This window comes from Lepus europaeus, mitochondrion (genome assembly GCF_033115175.1).
Source record: "Lepus europaeus mitochondrion, complete genome".
NCBI lineage: Eukaryota > Metazoa > Chordata > Mammalia > Lagomorpha > Leporidae > Lepus > Lepus europaeus.
In genome coordinates this window covers 976-16,506 of record NC_004028.1, presented here as the reverse complement: position 1 = coordinate 16,506, position 15,531 = coordinate 976, and the positions used below count along the sequence as shown (strand labels likewise).

The 15,531-nt window shown below is 39.1% G+C and overlaps 13 protein-coding genes across 13 annotated transcripts, besides 25 other annotated features; 1 reads left to right on the top strand and 12 right to left on the bottom strand. All coding sequences in view use genetic code 2, as the record gives it.

Annotated features, from left to right (window-relative positions):
* Positions 1-1,067: part of a D loop that runs on past the window's edge.
* Positions 1,068-1,133, top strand: a tRNA (tRNA-Pro).
* Positions 1,134-1,200, bottom strand: a tRNA (tRNA-Thr).
* CYTB (cytochrome b) lies at positions 1,200-2,339 on the bottom strand. Its single transcript has one exon. The coding sequence runs from the start codon at positions 2,337-2,339 to the stop codon at positions 1,200-1,202; it is 1,140 nt and encodes a 379-aa protein (NP_659337.1).
* Positions 2,340-2,342: 3 nt separating this feature from the next.
* Positions 2,343-2,410, top strand: a tRNA (tRNA-Glu).
* ND6 (NADH dehydrogenase subunit 6) lies at positions 2,411-2,935 on the top strand. Its single transcript has one exon. It carries the CDS (start codon positions 2,411-2,413, stop codon positions 2,933-2,935), a length of 525 nt encoding a protein of 174 aa, NP_659336.1.
* ND5 (NADH dehydrogenase subunit 5) lies at positions 2,932-4,743 on the bottom strand. The gene has a single exon. The coding sequence runs from the start codon at positions 4,741-4,743 to the stop codon at positions 2,932-2,934; it is 1,812 nt and encodes a 603-aa protein (NP_659335.1).
* Positions 4,744-4,813, bottom strand: a tRNA (tRNA-Leu).
* Positions 4,814-4,872, bottom strand: a tRNA (tRNA-Ser).
* Positions 4,873-4,941, bottom strand: a tRNA (tRNA-His).
* A 3-nt stretch (positions 4,942-4,944) lies between these two features.
* ND4 (NADH dehydrogenase subunit 4) lies at positions 4,945-6,319 on the bottom strand. The gene has a single exon. A coding segment is annotated over exon 1 (1,375 nt).
* ND4L (NADH dehydrogenase subunit 4L) lies at positions 6,313-6,609 on the bottom strand. The gene has a single exon. The coding sequence runs from the start codon at positions 6,607-6,609 to the stop codon at positions 6,313-6,315; it is 297 nt and encodes a 98-aa protein (NP_659333.1).
* Position 6,610: 1 nt separating this feature from the next.
* Positions 6,611-6,677, bottom strand: a tRNA (tRNA-Arg).
* Position 6,678: 1 nt separating this feature from the next.
* On the bottom strand, positions 6,679-7,024 carry ND3 (NADH dehydrogenase subunit 3). Its single transcript has one exon. A coding segment is annotated over exon 1 (346 nt).
* Positions 7,025-7,094, bottom strand: a tRNA (tRNA-Gly).
* Positions 7,095-7,878, bottom strand: COX3 (cytochrome c oxidase subunit III). Its single transcript has one exon. A coding segment is annotated over exon 1 (784 nt).
* ATP6 (ATP synthase F0 subunit 6) lies at positions 7,878-8,558 on the bottom strand. Its single transcript has one exon. The coding sequence runs from the start codon at positions 8,556-8,558 to the stop codon at positions 7,878-7,880; it is 681 nt and encodes a 226-aa protein (NP_659330.1).
* Positions 8,516-8,719, bottom strand: ATP8 (ATP synthase F0 subunit 8). Its single transcript has one exon. The coding sequence runs from the start codon at positions 8,717-8,719 to the stop codon at positions 8,516-8,518; it is 204 nt and encodes a 67-aa protein (NP_659329.1).
* Position 8,720: 1 nt separating this feature from the next.
* Positions 8,721-8,790, bottom strand: a tRNA (tRNA-Lys).
* Positions 8,791-8,793: 3 nt separating this feature from the next.
* COX2 (cytochrome c oxidase subunit II) lies at positions 8,794-9,477 on the bottom strand. The gene has a single exon. The coding sequence runs from the start codon at positions 9,475-9,477 to the stop codon at positions 8,794-8,796; it is 684 nt and encodes a 227-aa protein (NP_659328.1).
* Positions 9,478-9,546, bottom strand: a tRNA (tRNA-Asp).
* A 3-nt stretch (positions 9,547-9,549) lies between these two features.
* Positions 9,550-9,618, top strand: a tRNA (tRNA-Ser).
* Positions 9,619-9,620: 2 nt separating this feature from the next.
* Positions 9,621-11,162, bottom strand: COX1 (cytochrome c oxidase subunit I). The gene has a single exon. It carries the CDS (start codon positions 11,160-11,162, stop codon positions 9,621-9,623), a length of 1,542 nt encoding a protein of 513 aa, NP_659327.1.
* Positions 11,163-11,169: 7 nt separating this feature from the next.
* Positions 11,170-11,235, top strand: a tRNA (tRNA-Tyr).
* Positions 11,236-11,302, top strand: a tRNA (tRNA-Cys).
* Positions 11,303-11,406: an origin of replication.
* Positions 11,335-11,407, top strand: a tRNA (tRNA-Asn).
* Positions 11,407-11,474, top strand: a tRNA (tRNA-Ala).
* A 2-nt stretch (positions 11,475-11,476) lies between these two features.
* Positions 11,477-11,543, bottom strand: a tRNA (tRNA-Trp).
* Positions 11,544-11,547: 4 nt separating this feature from the next.
* Positions 11,548-12,591, bottom strand: ND2 (NADH dehydrogenase subunit 2). Its single transcript has one exon. It carries the CDS (start codon positions 12,589-12,591, stop codon positions 11,548-11,550), a length of 1,044 nt encoding a protein of 347 aa, NP_659326.1.
* Positions 12,592-12,665, bottom strand: a tRNA (tRNA-Met).
* Positions 12,666-12,668: 3 nt separating this feature from the next.
* Positions 12,669-12,740, top strand: a tRNA (tRNA-Gln).
* Positions 12,738-12,802, bottom strand: a tRNA (tRNA-Ile).
* Positions 12,803-12,804: 2 nt separating this feature from the next.
* ND1 (NADH dehydrogenase subunit 1) lies at positions 12,805-13,761 on the bottom strand. Its single transcript has one exon. The coding sequence runs from the start codon at positions 13,759-13,761 to the stop codon at positions 12,805-12,807; it is 957 nt and encodes a 318-aa protein (NP_659325.1).
* A 2-nt stretch (positions 13,762-13,763) lies between these two features.
* Positions 13,764-13,838, bottom strand: a tRNA (tRNA-Leu).
* Positions 13,839-15,417, bottom strand: an rRNA (16S ribosomal RNA).
* Positions 15,418-15,483, bottom strand: a tRNA (tRNA-Val).
* Positions 15,484-15,531, bottom strand: part of an rRNA (12S ribosomal RNA) that runs on past the window's edge.

Here is a 15,531-nt window from a genome sequence, read left to right as displayed (position 1 = left end):
TACGTGCGTGTACGTGCGTGTACGTGCGTGTACGTGCGTGTACGTGCGTGTACGTGCGTGTACGTGCGTGTACGTGCGTGTACGTGCGTGTACGTGCGTGTACGTGCGTGTACGTGCGTGTACGTGCGTGTACGTGCGTGTACGTGCGTGTACGTGCGTGTACGTGCGTGTACGTGCGTGTACGTGCGTGTACGTGCGTGTACGTGCGTGTACGTGCGTGTACGTGCGTGTACGTGCGTGTACGTGCGTGTACGTGCGTGTACGTGCGTGTACGTGCGTGTACGTGCGTGTACGTGCGTGTACGCGAAAAATTCTTTTATGTCCGTCAAGCATGAAAAGATAGTCCCGGCTCATAATTATGAGGGTGGAGAATGTACATCGAGGTGCTCGTCTACAATAAGTGCACCGGGTCAGGGCCCGCCGCGGCCATGTTGAGTCCAAGCATACCCCAAAATTAAAAAATACCAAATGCATGACACCACAGTTATGTGTGAGCATGGGCTGATTAGTCATTAGTCCATCGAGATGTCTTATTTAAGGGGAACGTGTGGGCGATCTTAGGGTTATGGCCCTGAAGTAAGAACCAGATGCCAGTTATAGTTTCACGCTAGAAACCCCCAAGTAGAATGGGCCCGGAGCGAGAAGAGGGACACGAGGTGGGCGGGTTGCTGGTTTCACGGAGGATGGTAGATTAAGAGACTACTAGGGGAGGGGGATAGTCATATGGACAAGAAAGGATTTGACTCGGATGGTTTATGTTCGATCAAGGAATGGATGTCTGGATGTTGATTAAGGTGGGTGTTGGAATTGAATATCCATGTTGGTGATAGAGTTATGTGAGTTTAGTAGGTGAATGTACTATGTCCTATTAAGCAGGGATGTACTAGCTTATATGCATGGGGAAGAGCTTTAATGCACGATTAAACATGTAATGGTCTAATGTTGATTATGAAATGATAGTATAGGTACATGTTAATGGGGAAAAGCATTAATGCACGAATTACATAGCATTAAAGGGTGTTTTGTCAATAGTGACAAGTTACTTGGATATGTTATTAAGAGTAAAGCAGAGAATAGTTTAAAGAGAATTTCAGCTTTGGGTGCTGATGGTGGGGCATGGGCCTCTTCTCTGATGTCCCAGGGTGAGTTAATCTCCATCTCTGGTTTACAAGACCAGGGTAATATTTATACTACTGGGGCCTTCATTTGAGGATTTTATTCTCGACTAGGCTTGCGAGAGGTATGAGGATAAGGATGATGGAGAAGTATAGGATAGATGCTACTTGACCAATAGTGATAAAGGGGTGTTCAACTGGTTGTCCTCCAATTCATGTGAGTGTAAGAAGGTCTGCGACAAGGATTCAGAAAAGGACTTGGCTAATGGGGCGGAATATTATGCTACGTTGTTTGGATATATGAAGGAAGGGGATAATTGCTAGGATAAGAATTGATATAACTAGGGCTAGAACACCACCTAGTTTATTAGGGATGGAACGTAGGATGGCGTAGGCAAATAGGAAATATCACTCAGGTTTGATGTGAGGAGGAGTGTTGAGGGGGTTGGCAGGGGTATAATTGTCTGGGTCCCCGAGAAGATCAGGGGAGAATAAGACTAGGAGTATGAGCAGGAGAATGAGTATAAGAAATCCTAGCGCGTCTTTAATTGTGTAGTAGGGGTGGAATGGAATTTTATCAGAGTTTGATGGGATGCCTGATGGGTTATTGGAGCCAGTTTCATGGAGGAAAAGTAAGTGAATTATCACTAGAGCTGCAATAATAAATGGGAGGATAAAGTGAAAAGCGAAAAATCGGGTAAGTGTGGCTTTATCGACTGAAAATCCTCCTCAGATTCATTCAACTAGGGTTGTTCCGATATAAGGAATGGCTGATAGAAGATTAGTAATTACGGTAGCCCCTCAGAATGATATTTGTCCTCATGGGAGGACGTAGCCTATGAATGCTGTAGCCATTACTGCGAATAGTAGAATAATGCCAATGTTTCAGGTTTCTAGGTAAGTATATGAGCCGTAGTAGATTCCACGGCCTACATGTATATATAAGCAAATAAAGAATATTGATGCTCCATTAGCGTGTAAGTAACGAATGAGTCAGCCGTAGTTTACATCTCGGCAAATATGTGTAACTGAGGAGAATGCTGTAGCTGTGTCTGATGTGTAGTGTATGGCTAGAAATAAGCCAGTTAGGATCTGGATTATTAGGCATAATCCCAATAGAGAGCCGAAGTTTCATCAGGCAGAGATGTTTGAGGGGGCGGGAAGGTCGATTAGAGAGTGGTTAACAATTTTTAGTAGGGGGTGCGTTTTACGAATGTTGGTCATTAGGTTCTTGTAGTTGAATACAACGGTGATTTTTCATGTCATTAGTCATGGTTAGAGTCCATGTAAGAACTATGACATATATAGTATTTTTATTGAGTGTAATGTTTGTAATTGGTTTTGTGGGGTTCGCTTCTAAGCCATCTCCAATTTATGGAGGGCTTGGGTTAATTGTTAGTGGTGGGGTTGGTTGTGGTATTATTTTAAGTTTTGGTGGGTCGTTTTTAGGCTTAATAATGTTTTTAATTTATTTAGGTGGAATATTGGTAGTATTTGGGTATACAACTGCGATAGCAACTGAGGAATACCCTGAAACTTGAGGGTCAAATATTATAATTCTTAGTATGCTTGTTTTGGGTGTGTTGTTGGAGGCAGGATTAGTTATATTTATGGCGGTGAGTGATGAGGTTGAGGTTGTGGTGAGTTTTAAGAATATAGGTGATTGGGTTGTTTTTGAAGGGGACGAAGTAGGTTTAATTCGAGAGGACTCTATAGGGGTGGCAGCATTATATAGTTATGGGAGTTGATTAATAGTGGTTGCTGGTTGATCTTTATTTGTGAGTATTTTTATTGTCATTGAGATTACTCGTGGGGGTTAGACTAGGATGAATAGGGCTAAGAGCATGGAGATTAAGAAAGATAGGGAGTAAAATTTGATGAGGCCTTTTTGTGAGGATACAGAGGTTGATGCGAGGATTTGGATATCTGAGATGTTCTTTGGGATTGCTTTTTCGGTTCAAGTCATATCTAAGAGTAGTGTAGCTACATTTTGACTTGCTGAAAGATTAATGTAAGGTAAGAGGCGGTGTATTGTAGCGGGGTAAAATCCTAGTATATTTGAGAAGTTAAAGGAGTTAGATTGTGTACTTATTTTTAGGTGCAAGCTGAGTTGATTAAGTTCTATAGCAATAGAAAAGCCTAAAATAGTGACAAATAGGGCGGTTATTTTCATATATAAGGGCATAGTTATTTGGGGGACATTATTAGGTGAAATAAGATTGGAGATAAGGAAGCCTGCAAAAATACTTCCAAGTGCGAGACGTTTAATAGAGTTAATTAATGATGGGTTGTTTTCATTAATAATAATAAGGGTAGGATAGCGAGGTTGTCCAAGAAGGGCAAAAAAGATAATTCGTGTACTATATACAGCTGTAAGGGAGGTAGCAATGAGGGTAATAATAAGGGCTCAGGCGTTGGTATAAGACGTATTTGCAGACTCGATGATTAAGTCTTTTGAATAAAATCCTGTTAGGAATGGCATACCAGTAAGGGCTAGGCTGCCAATGGTAAGAGCTGAGGATGTGAAGGGGAGGGTTTTGTAGAGTCCTCCTATTTTTCGGATGTCCTGTTCGTCGTTAAGACTATGAATAATTGATCCGGAGCATAAAAAGAGTATAGCTTTGAAAAAAGCATGGGTGCAGATATGTAGAAATGCTAGGTGAGGTTGATTAATTCCAATTGTGACTATTATTAAGCCTAGTTGGCTTGAAGTGGAGAAGGCTACGATTTTTTTAATATCATTTTGTGTGAGGGCACATAGGGCTGTAAATAGGGTGGTAATTGCTCCTAGACATAAAATTAGTGTCTGGGCAGTTTTGTTATTTTCTAATAAAGGGTGAAAACGGATGAGGAGAAAAACTCCAGCTACTACTATTGTGCTTGAGTGAAGTAGAGCGGATACGGGAGTTGGGCCTTCTATTGCTGAGGGGAGTCATGGGTGAAGACCAAATTGTGCGGACTTACCTGTAGCAGCTAGGATTAGACCAATAAGTGGAAGAATAGTAATGTTGTTATCTGATATAAATATTTGTTGAAATTCTCATGTGTTAAGATTAATAGCAAATCAAGCTATAGCCATAATGAAGCCAATATCTCCGATGCGGTTATATAGAATTGCTTGCAGGGCTGCGGTATTAGCATCCGTTCGACCGTGTCATCAGCCGATAAGAAGAAATGATATAATTCCTACTCCCTCTCACCCGATGAACAATTGAAAGAGGTTGTTGGCGGTGACTAGAATGAGTATGGTGATTAGAAATATAAGTAGGTATTTAAAGAATTGATTGATTTTAGGATCTGAGTGTATATACCATATAGAGAACTCTATAATTGATCATGTTACGAATAGTGCGATTGGGGTAAATAATATAGAGAAATAATCTAGTTTAAAGCTAGTTGTAAGTTTTAGGGTATGAATTGTTATTCAGTGTCAATTAGAAATTATTGTCTCTTGGTTCGAGATAATGAAGATTAGTGAAGGAATAAGACTAATTATAAATGCATAAGATACTGAAGTTTTTACGTAATAGGGGTAGTTGTTGTGGTTAAAAATGTTGGTAAATGAGGCTATGATGGGGAGAACTAGGATAATGATTGAGACGGCTATTGAAGTGGAGAATAGGTTAATTACTTTTATTTGGAGTTGCACCAATTTTTTGGCTCCTAAGACCAACGGATTACTTCTATCCTATAAAAGTTGAGAAGGCCATGAGATTAGTCATGGGAGCATGAATTAGCAGTTCTTGCAAGCATTCTCGGTAAATAAGGAGATACAAACTTCTATTATTAGATTCACAATCTAATGTTTTTTTTAAACTATATTTACAGAATATTGGGCCTAAGATGATTTTAGGATTAATAGATAAAAGAAGAAGAGGTGCTAGGTGGAGTATTATGAGAGTATTTTCTCGAGTGAATGTAGGGGAAATATTATTTGTATGGTATGTAAATTTTCCTCGTTGGGTGGTTGATAATATATAGAGGGAGTAGAGTGCTGTAATTAGAACATTAGTTCCTATAAGGATGATGGTAAGGTTTGATCATGAAAAAGATGCTATGACAATTAGAAGCTCTCCTAGAAGGTTAATGGTCGGTGGCAGGGCCAGGTTGGTGAGACTGGCAAGTAGTCATCAGGCTGCTATCAAGGGAAGAACAGTCTGTAATCCTCGAGCTAGTAGTATAGTTCGACTGTGGACACGTTCATAATTGGAATTAGCTAGGCAAAATAATAAGGAGGAGGTGAGGCCGTGAGCAATTATTAATGCTGTTGCTCCTATAAAGCTTCATGGAGTTTGAATAAGAATTGCTACGATTACTAAGGCTATGTGGCTTACTGAAGAGTAAGCAATTAGTGATTTTAGGTCTGTTTGTCGGAGGCAAATGGAGCTGGTTATGATTATGCCTCATAGGGAGAGCATGAGAAATGGATAGGCTATGTATTCTGTGATTGGGTTAAGTAAAATAGTAACACGTATTATACCGTATCCCCCTAGTTTAAGTAAAACGGCCGCTAGGACTATAGAACCTGCAATGGGGGCTTCGACATGGGCTTTTGGAAGTCAGAGAAGAAGACCATAGAGGGGTATTTTGACTAAAAATGCTATTATACATGCTAATCATATTAGTGAATTAGATCATGATGTTAGCAGGGATTCGTTAGAGAGTTGGATTAAAAGAAAATTAAGAGACCCTATAGAATTTTGAAGATGAATTAGGGCAACTAGTAAAGGGAGCGATCCTATAAGGGTATAGAATAAAAAGTAAGTTCCTGCATTTAGTCGTTCTGTTTGATTACCTCATCGTGTAATAATAATTAGTGTAGGGATTAGTGTTGCTTCAAATAGAATATAAAATAAGATGAGTTCTGTAGCTGAGAATGTTATTACTAGGAAGATTTGTAGGGAAATAAGGAGAGAAATATATGTTTTTTTGCGTAGTAATGATTCTTTGCTTAAGTGATGTTGGCTTGCTAGGATTATAAGGGGCAGAAGTCAAACTGTTAATATTAAAAGGGGTGTGGAGAGGGCATCTGAGAAAAATGTGGTTGATAGGTTTAAGTTAGTGTCGTTTGGTTGATTAAGTAGAAGAAAAGTAGTTAGGCTAATTAGTAGGCTGTAAACTGTTGCGTTGATTCAGATTATGCGACTTTTAGATCATCATACAGTGGGAATGAGTATAATTGTGGGGATAATAGTTTTTAGCATTGTAGAAGATTTAGATTTTGGACGTAATCTATGCCATAGGTGTTAGATACTATAACAAGTAGGGCTAGCCCAATTGCGGCCTCACAGGCCGCAAATACTAAAAGAACAATTGGAAATATAAATGACAATGTAAAGTGTATATTAAGGGCTGTTAATGTAATTAAAATAAACAGTGATAGTATTATTCCTTCTAGGCATAAGAGAGAAGACATTAAATGAGATCGGTAAATTAGCATGCCTAAGAGGGCAAAGATAAATGCTAGGAAAATATTGACGTAGATTGAAGGCATTTTGATAATTATGGTTCTACCATAGTCTAATGAGTCGAAATCATTTATTTTAACTAAACTAATTATCATATTCTACTCATTCTAGGCCTTTTTGGATTCACTCGTAGGCCAGTCCTAGGGCTAGGATTGAGATAAGTATAAGTGCTATGATGAGGACTAAATTTAGGTTATTAAATTGTGCGGCTCATGGAAGAGGGAGAAGAAGAGCGATTTCTAGATCAAATAGTAGGAATGTGATTGCCACTAAGAAAAATTTTATTGAGAATGGAAGTCGTGCTGACCCCATGGGGTCAAATCCGCATTCGTAGGGGCTTGTTTTTTCTGAGTAAATATTTAACTGGGGAAGTCAAAATGCAATGGTCACCAGGATTAGGGAAATAGTTATATTAATTAGTAAAACTAGAATGAGGTTAATTACTCTTTTTTGGATTTATACCAAAACTAACTGATTGGAAGTCAGATGTACTAGTTAATACTAAAAGAGTATGATCCTCATCAATAAATTGATACATACAGGAATAGTCAGACAACATCTACAAAGTGCCAATATCATGCGGCTGCTTCAAAACCAAAGTGATGACTTGATGTAAAGTGAAAGTGGAGCTGCCGTAAAAGGCAAACTGTAAGGAAAGTAGAACCAATAATTACGTGGAGGCCATGAAATCCTGTGGCTATAAAGAATGTTGAGCCATAAACTCCATCTGAGATAGTAAATGATGTTTCATAGTATTCTGATGCTTGAAGTAGGGTGAAGTAAATACCTAGAAGAATAGTGATTGCTAAGGCTTGTTGCATGTTTTTACGATTTCCTTCTATTAAGCTATGGTGAGCTCAGGTAATTGAGACTCCTGAGGCTAGAAGGACTGAGGTGTTAAGTAGGGGAACTTCAAGGGGGTTAAGAGGTTTAATACCTGTAGGAGGCCAGCAGCCCCCTAGTTCTGGCGTGGGAGCTAGGCTTGAGTGGTAGAAAGCTCAGAAGAAACCTGCAAAGAAAAAGACTTCTGAAACAATAAATAGGATTATTCCATATCGTAAACCTTTTTGAACAATAGGAGTATGGTGGCCTTGAAATGTGCCTTCTCGTACAATATCTCGTCATCACTGGTATATAGTGAGTGTGTTTGTTAACAAGCCAATTAGAAGAAGTGAGGGGGAGTTAAAGTGGAATCATATGGCTAAGCCTGATGTTATAAGTAGGGCGGATAAGGCCCCGGTAAGTGGTCATGGACTTGGGTTAACTATATGATAGGCGTGGGTTTGGTGGGTCATTAAGTATTATCATGTAGATATAGGCTTACAAGAAGGGTGAAAACGTAGGCTTGAATTAGGGCCACAGCAAATTCTAGGATTGTTAGGAGAATTAGAATAATAAAAGTAATTAGGGCTGTTGTTGGACTAATTGAGATTAAGGCAAGTGCTGCGCCTCCAATGAGGTGTATAAGTAAGTGACCTGCTGTAATGTTGGCTGTAAGTCGTACAGCTAAGGCTATGGGTTGAATAAATAGACTAATTGTTTCAATAATTACTAGCATGGGAATAAGGGGTACAGGTGTTCCTTGTGGGAGAAAGTGGGCTAGTGATGCCTTAGTTTTATAACGGAATCCTGTAATTACAGTCCCTGCTCATAATGGGATAGCTATCCCTAGGTTTATTGATAATTGGGTTGTTGGTGTAAATGAATGAGGTAAGAGGCCTAGTAGGTTAGTTGAGCCAATAAATATAATTAGGGAGATCAGTATGAGAGCCCAGGTTCGTCCTTTGGGGGAGTGCATTATTATTATTTGTTTTAGAATCAATTGGGCCAATCATTGTTGAGCTGAGACTAGCCGGTTATTGATTAGTCGGGTAGGGATAGGAAATAGTAGGGTTGGAAATATGATGATTAGGATTACGATTGGTAAGCCTATTATTGTTGGGGTAATAAAAGAGGAGAATAGATTTTCGTTCATTTTGTCTCTCATGGGGTGGGAAAAGAGGTAGATTTAAATGTTTTTGGTGCTGGGCTTAATGGATAAGAGTATTTATGAAATTTAAGTTGAATTAGGATAAATAATGTAAGGATTATAGCGATAATAGTTACCAGTCATGTGGATGTGTCAAGTTGTGGCATTCCATTATGGAGAGTGTTACTTAGCTCTCATTCTCTAGCTTAAAAGGCTAGCGCTACTTAGCTTCATAATGAGTCTAGATCATGGATAAGGATCAGCTCTCGAAGTGTTTAAGTGGAACTATCTCAAGAACAATAGGCATAAAACTATGGTTTGAGCCACAGATTTCTGAACATTGGCCGTAGAAGAGTCCTGGTCGTGTGGAAATGAGAGTAGCTTGATTTAAACGTCCAGGAATAGCGTCTGTTTTTAGTCCTAGGGATGGTACAGCTCAAGAGTGAAGTACATCTTCTGAAGAGATTAACATACGGATTGGAAGTTCTATTGGAAGAACAACTCGATTATCAACTTCCAGAAGTCGTAAGTCGCCAGGGTTAAGATCAGATGTAGGGATTATATAAGAGTCAAAGCTTAGATCTTCATAGTCTGTATATTCATAGCTTCAATACCATTGATGACCTATTGTTTTTACTGTTAAGGAGGGGTTGTTGATTTCGTCCATTATATATAGGATTCGCAGAGAGGGGAGGGCAATTATAATCAGAATAATAGCTGGAAGAATAGTTCAGATAGTCTCTACTTCTTGAGCGTCTATCGTACTTGTGTGCGTAAGTTTTGTAGTTAATATAAGTGAAATAATATAAAGGACCAGGGAGCTAATTAAGAAGACGATTATGAGCGTATGGTCATGGAAGTGGAGGAGCTCCTCTATAATGGGGGATGAGGCATCTTGAAAGCCTAGTTGAAAAGGGTATGCCATAAAGATATATAGGGGTTTAACCTATAAATTAACTTCGACAAAGTTATGTAATAATTTTACTAATATCTTATTGAGAAAGTCATAATGGTTATGCGGCTGGCTTGAAACCAGTCTTAGGGGGTTCGATTCCTTCCTTTCTTGAGTTAGGCTTTTACGTAGGCAGGTTCCTCGAATGTATGATATGGGGGTGGACATCCGTGGAGTCACTCTAGGTTAGTAGTAGTAAGCTCAACTGTCTCTACTTCTCGTTTTGAGGCGAAGGCTTCTCAGATTATAAAGATTATTACTATTACAGCGGTTAGAGAGATGAAGGAGCCTATTGATGAGACGGTATTTCACATCGTGTATGCGTCTGGGTAGTCTGAGTACCGCCGGGGCATGCCGGAAAGTCCTAGGAAATGTTGAGGGAAGAAGGTTAAGTTAACTCCTACAAATATTACGGTGAAGTGAATTTTTGCTCAGGTTTGGTCTAGGGTGTAACCTGAGAATAAAGGGAATCAATGAGCAAATCCCCCTATGATGGCGAATACAGCTCCTATAGATAATACGTAGTGGAAGTGAGCTACTACATAGTATGTGTCATGTAGGACAATGTCTAAAGAAGAATTAGCTAGCACAATTCCTGTAAGACCACCTACTGTAAATAGGAAAATAAATCCTAAGGCTCAAAGTATCGCTGGAGCTCATTTAATATTACCACCGTGAAGAGTTGCTAGTCAACTAAATACTTTTACCCCTGTAGGAATTGCAATGATTATAGTGGCTGAAGTAAAATAGGCTCGTGTGTCTACGTCTATTCCTACTGTGAATATATGATGGGCTCAAACAATAAATCCAAGGAAGCCAATTGACATTATGGCCCATACTATTCCTATGTATCCAAATGGTTCTTTTTTCCCAGAATAGTAGGTAACAATGTGAGAAATTATCCCAAATCCTGGTAGGATAAGAATATACACTTCAGGATGACCGAAGAATCAAAATAAGTGTTGGTAGAGAATAGGGTCCCCACCACCTGCTGGGTCGAAGAAAGTTGTATTTAAGTTTCGGTCTGTTAAAAGTATTGTAATGCCGGCAGCTAGAACTGGTAAAGAGAGGAGAAGAAGAACAGCTGTGATGAGAACGGACCATACAAATAGGGGTGTCTGATATTGAGATATAGCAGGGGGTTTTATATTAATAATAGTAGTAATAAAATTAATAGCCCCTAGAATAGATGAAACTCCGGCTAAGTGTAAGGAAAAGATAGTAAGGTCAACTGAAGCTCCTGCATGAGCTAAGTTACCAGCCAGGGGTGGGTAGACAGTTCAACCAGTTCCTGCGCCAGCTTCTACTATAGATGAGGCTAATAAGAGAAGGAAAGATGGTGGGAGAAGTCAAAAGCTTATATTGTTTATTCGGGGGAAAGCTATATCAGGGGCTCCAATCATTAGAGGAACTAGTCAGTTCCCGAAGCCTCCAATCATAATAGGTATAACTATGAAGAAAATTATTACGAAGGCATGCGCGGTAACAATAACATTATAGATTTGATCGTCTCCAAGTAAAGTCCCAGGTTGGCCTAATTCTGCTCGGATCAACAGACTTAGGGCTGTTCCTACCATTCCAGCTCAGGCTCCAAATAAAAGGTAGAGAGTTCCAATGTCTTTGTGGTTGGTAGAAAATAATCAACGATTGATGAACATAAGTAAAGGTAAAATGGCTGAGTAAGCATTAGACTGTAAATCTAAAGACAGAGGTTGAGCCCTCTTTTTACCAAGCCCTGAGGTGAAATTTCATATTGAATTGCAAATTCAAAGGAGCAGCTTCAATTCTGCCGGGGCTTCTCCCGCCTTTTTTTTCTTACGGCGGGAGAAGTAGATTGAAGCCAGTTGATTAGGGTATTTAGCTGTTAACTAAAATTTCGTGGGGTTGGATCCCACCAATCTAGGGGGATTTAGCTTAATTAAAGCACCTGATTTGCATTCAGGAGATGTAAAGTTAATTTGCAGTCCTTAAGCAGGGGTTAAGTAAAGTTTACTTGCTTAGAGCTTTGAAGGCTCTCGGTCTATGTAACCTAAACCCCTTGGGCTAGTTTAGTACTGAGAGTATAGGTGTGAGAGGGAGAAATATTGTGGATAAGATGATTAGTGGGGCTATAAATGTTATACGTTTTATTGATTCAAATTGTCATTTTATTTTTAGGTTGTTGGTTGTTGGGAATATAGTTAGTGAAGAAGAGTAGATTAGACGTAAGTAAAAGAAAAGGTTTAGGAGGGCTAGTATAGCTATTATAGTGGGTATAATGATGTTGCCATTTTTTGTTAATTCTTGAATAATAATTCACTTTGGAATAAAGCCTGTCAGTGGAGGGAGGCCTCCTAGTGATATTAAAGTGATTAGAATTGCTGTTACTATTAATGGGGTTTTGTTTCATATTTGTGATAGGGATAGCGTAGTAGTGCTTGTGTGTTGAATAAACATTATGAATATAGGAATTGTAAGTAAAATATAAATAATTAAGTTTAGGACTATGGTGTTAGGGTTGAATGTAATGATGGCTGCTATTCATCCTATATGGGCAATTGAGGAATACGCTAGGATCTTTCGTAGTTGAGTCTGGTTTAGTCCTCCTCAGCCACCAACTATGATTGAGAGAATAGCTACTAGTATTATCATAGTTGAGTCAATAGAGGAAGAAATCTGATAAAGAATGGATAGAGGGGCTAGTTTTTGTCATGTAAGGAGGATAAGACCCGATTTCAGGGGGACTCCTTGGGTGACTTCTGGTACTCAGAAGTGGAAGGGGGCCATTCCTAGCTTAATAATTAGGGCTAGTATAATTATGATTGGTGTAAAGTGATTTTGTGGGTTAATTAGTGTTCATTGGCCTGAGTCAAGGATGTTAAGTGTGATGGCTATTATTAAAATTATTGATGCTGTGGCTTGTGTTAGAAAATATTTAGTTGCAGCTTCTGTTGATCGTGGTGTGGCCTTATTGATTAGGATAGGGATAATAGCTAACATATTTATTTCTAATCCAATTCATATAGTTAGCCAATGGGAGCTAAATATGGTAATTATTGTGCCTAGGAATAAGGTAAATAGGATGATGGAAAAGATTAGGGGGTTAATTAGTACGGGAAGGATATAAACCAACATTTTCGGGGTATGGGCCCGATAGCTTATTTAGCTGACCTTACTGTGTAGTTTAGAGTTTGGTGTATTTGGTAGCACGAGGGATTTTGAGTTCCTAAGAGTAGGTTCAAGGCCTATAGTTCTAGAAATAAGAGGATTTAAACCTCTATGATTTACTCTATCAAAGTAACTCTTTTGTCAGACATATTTCTATATGTGAGGGGGAATACTTGAGAGTATAATAGGCATAGAGATGTGTCATATGCATAGGGCTAGCGTTAGGGGTAGGAAGCTTTTTCATAGAAGATGTATTAGTTGATCATAACGGAATCGAGGGTATGATGCTCGGATTCATAGAAATGTCATTGTTAGTAGGAGAGTTTTAGCGGCGAAGCTAATTGTAAATATTTCTGGGTTAGTGTGACTGTGGAATGAGCCTAGGAATAAGATAGTTGTAAGGGCATTTATTATGATAATGTTAGTGTATTCAGCTAGGAAAAATAGGGCAAATGGGCCACCTGCGTATTCTACGTTAAATCCGGAAACAAGTTCTGATTCACCTTCAGTGAGATCAAAGGGGGCTCGATTTGTTTCTGCTAGGGTTGAAATAAATCATATCATAGCTAGGGGTCATGCTGGAAAGAGGATTCATATGTATTCTTGTGTTGTGATGAGTGATGAAAGTGTAAATGAGCCGTTTATTAATAAGACACATAAAAGAATAATTGCTAGGGTGACCTCATAAGAAATGGTCTGTGCGACTGCTCGGAGGGCTCCAAATAGTGCGTATTTTGAGTTGGATGCTCAACCTGATCATAGGATTGAGTAGACTGCTAGACTAGAGGTTGCTAGGATAAATAATACGCCTATGTTCAGATTAACAAGTGGATATGGCATGGGAATAGGGAGTCATATCGAGAGTGCTAAGGTTAGTGCTAGAGTTGGGGCGATGATAAAAAGAAGAGATGATGATGTTAGGGGTCGTAGGGGTTCTTTAATAAATAGTTTAATAGCATCTGCAATTGGTTGAAGAAGCCCATAGGGTCCTACAATGTTTGGGCCCTTTCGAAGTTGTATATAGCCTAGGATTTTTCGTTCTACTAAAGTTAGGAAGGCTATGGCTAGAAGGACAGGTAAGATTAGGAGGAAGGTGTTGATTAGAAACATAATGTTAAGGAGAGGAGTTGAACCTCTGATTATAAAGTTTTAAGTTTTATGCAATTGCCGGGCTCTGCCACCTTAACAAACCCTGGTCTAGGGTGGTGTTTGGGTAAGTGTATTAGATTAAGATTATTTCATCTTTTAAACTTAGAGCTCTGTAGGACAGTAGGCTCCATTTCTCTTGTCCTTTCGTACTGGGAGAAATACTTAATAGATAGAAACCGACCTGGATTACTCCGGTCTGAACTCAGATCACGTAGGACTTTAATCGTTGAACAAACGAACCTTTAATAGCGGTTGCACCATTGGGATGTCCTGATCCAACATCGAGGTCGTAAACCCTATTGTCGATGGGGACTCTAGAATAGGATTGCGCTGTTATCCCTAGGGTAACTTGTTCCGTTGATCAAAAGGGATTTGGGTCAATTTATGATTTTAATGCTTTGACTTGTTGGGTCTAGGCTTATAATCATTCGGAGGTTGGTTTTTGCTCCGAGGTCACCCCAACCAAAATTTTTAATTCATAAATTTTCTTGGTTAAGCTCCTGTGGAGTGAGATTGCGAAAATATTGAATTAAATAATTAAAGCTCCATAGGGTCTTCTCGTCTTATTGTGTTATCCCCGCCTCTTCACGGGGAGGTCAATTTCACTGATTGGAAGAAAGAGACAGTTGAACCCTCGTGTTGCCATTCATGCTAGTCCCTAATTAAGGAACAAGTGATTATGCTACCTTTGCACGGTCAGGATACCGCGGCCGTTAAACGTTTGTCACTGGGCAGGCAGTGCCTCTAATACTAGTAATGCTAGAGGTGATGTTTTTGGTAAACAGGCGGGGTTAGAGTTTGCCGAGTTCCTTTTCCTTCTTTTAATCTTTCCTATAGTGCACACCTGTGTTGGGTCAACAGTAAAAGTTAATAGAGGATTAATTTGTAGAGTTTTTCTATTACTAGTTGTTAACTATCAGCGGGTATCCGATCTGATATAGGCTTGTGCAAGGAGAATAGAATTCTTGTTACTCATATTAGCATTATTTCTTCTATAAATTTATAGATTAGTCCAGTTAAGGGATTATAAGAGTTCGTTCTTAAATATAGGAATTAAGTTGATTTTGATTGTTGAGCTTTAACGCTTTCTTAATTGATGGCTGCTTTTAGGCCAACTATGGGTTTAAAATGACTTACTCTTTATAAAAGGCTGTATCCTGTTTCTAAAGAGCTGTCCCTCTTTAGAATAACATTTAAACTTTCATTAGGGTTGGGTGTCCTTTAGGAAAATTTAAAGTTGAACTAAAATTCTATTCTGGACAACCAGCTATCACCAGGCTCGGTTGGCTTTTCACCTCTATCTATAAGTCTTCCCACCATTTTGCTACATGGACGGGTTCGTTCTTACAACTGCTCGTAGATAGCTCGTCTGGTTTCGGGGTTTTTAACTAAAATTCTTTTTGCTAAAGGTTTTCTAGCTAATTCATTATGCAAAAGGTAAGAGTAGTAATCTCTGCTTTTTTGTGCTATTAATTAATCTTTCATCTTTCCCTTACGGTACTTTATCTATAGCGCCTAAGACAAATTTCTATCTCCTATACTTTTATTTGTAAGGTGAATGTTTTAGTTTAGTGGTTTACTATGGTTAAACGTGAGTTTGGTAGGGCTAGTATTGGCTCAGAGTGGTCATAGAATGAAATCTCTCGGGTGTAAGCCAAGTGCTTTAAGTTAAGCTACACTCTGTAATGTCCAAGCACACTTTCCAGTATGCTTACCTTGTTACGACTTATC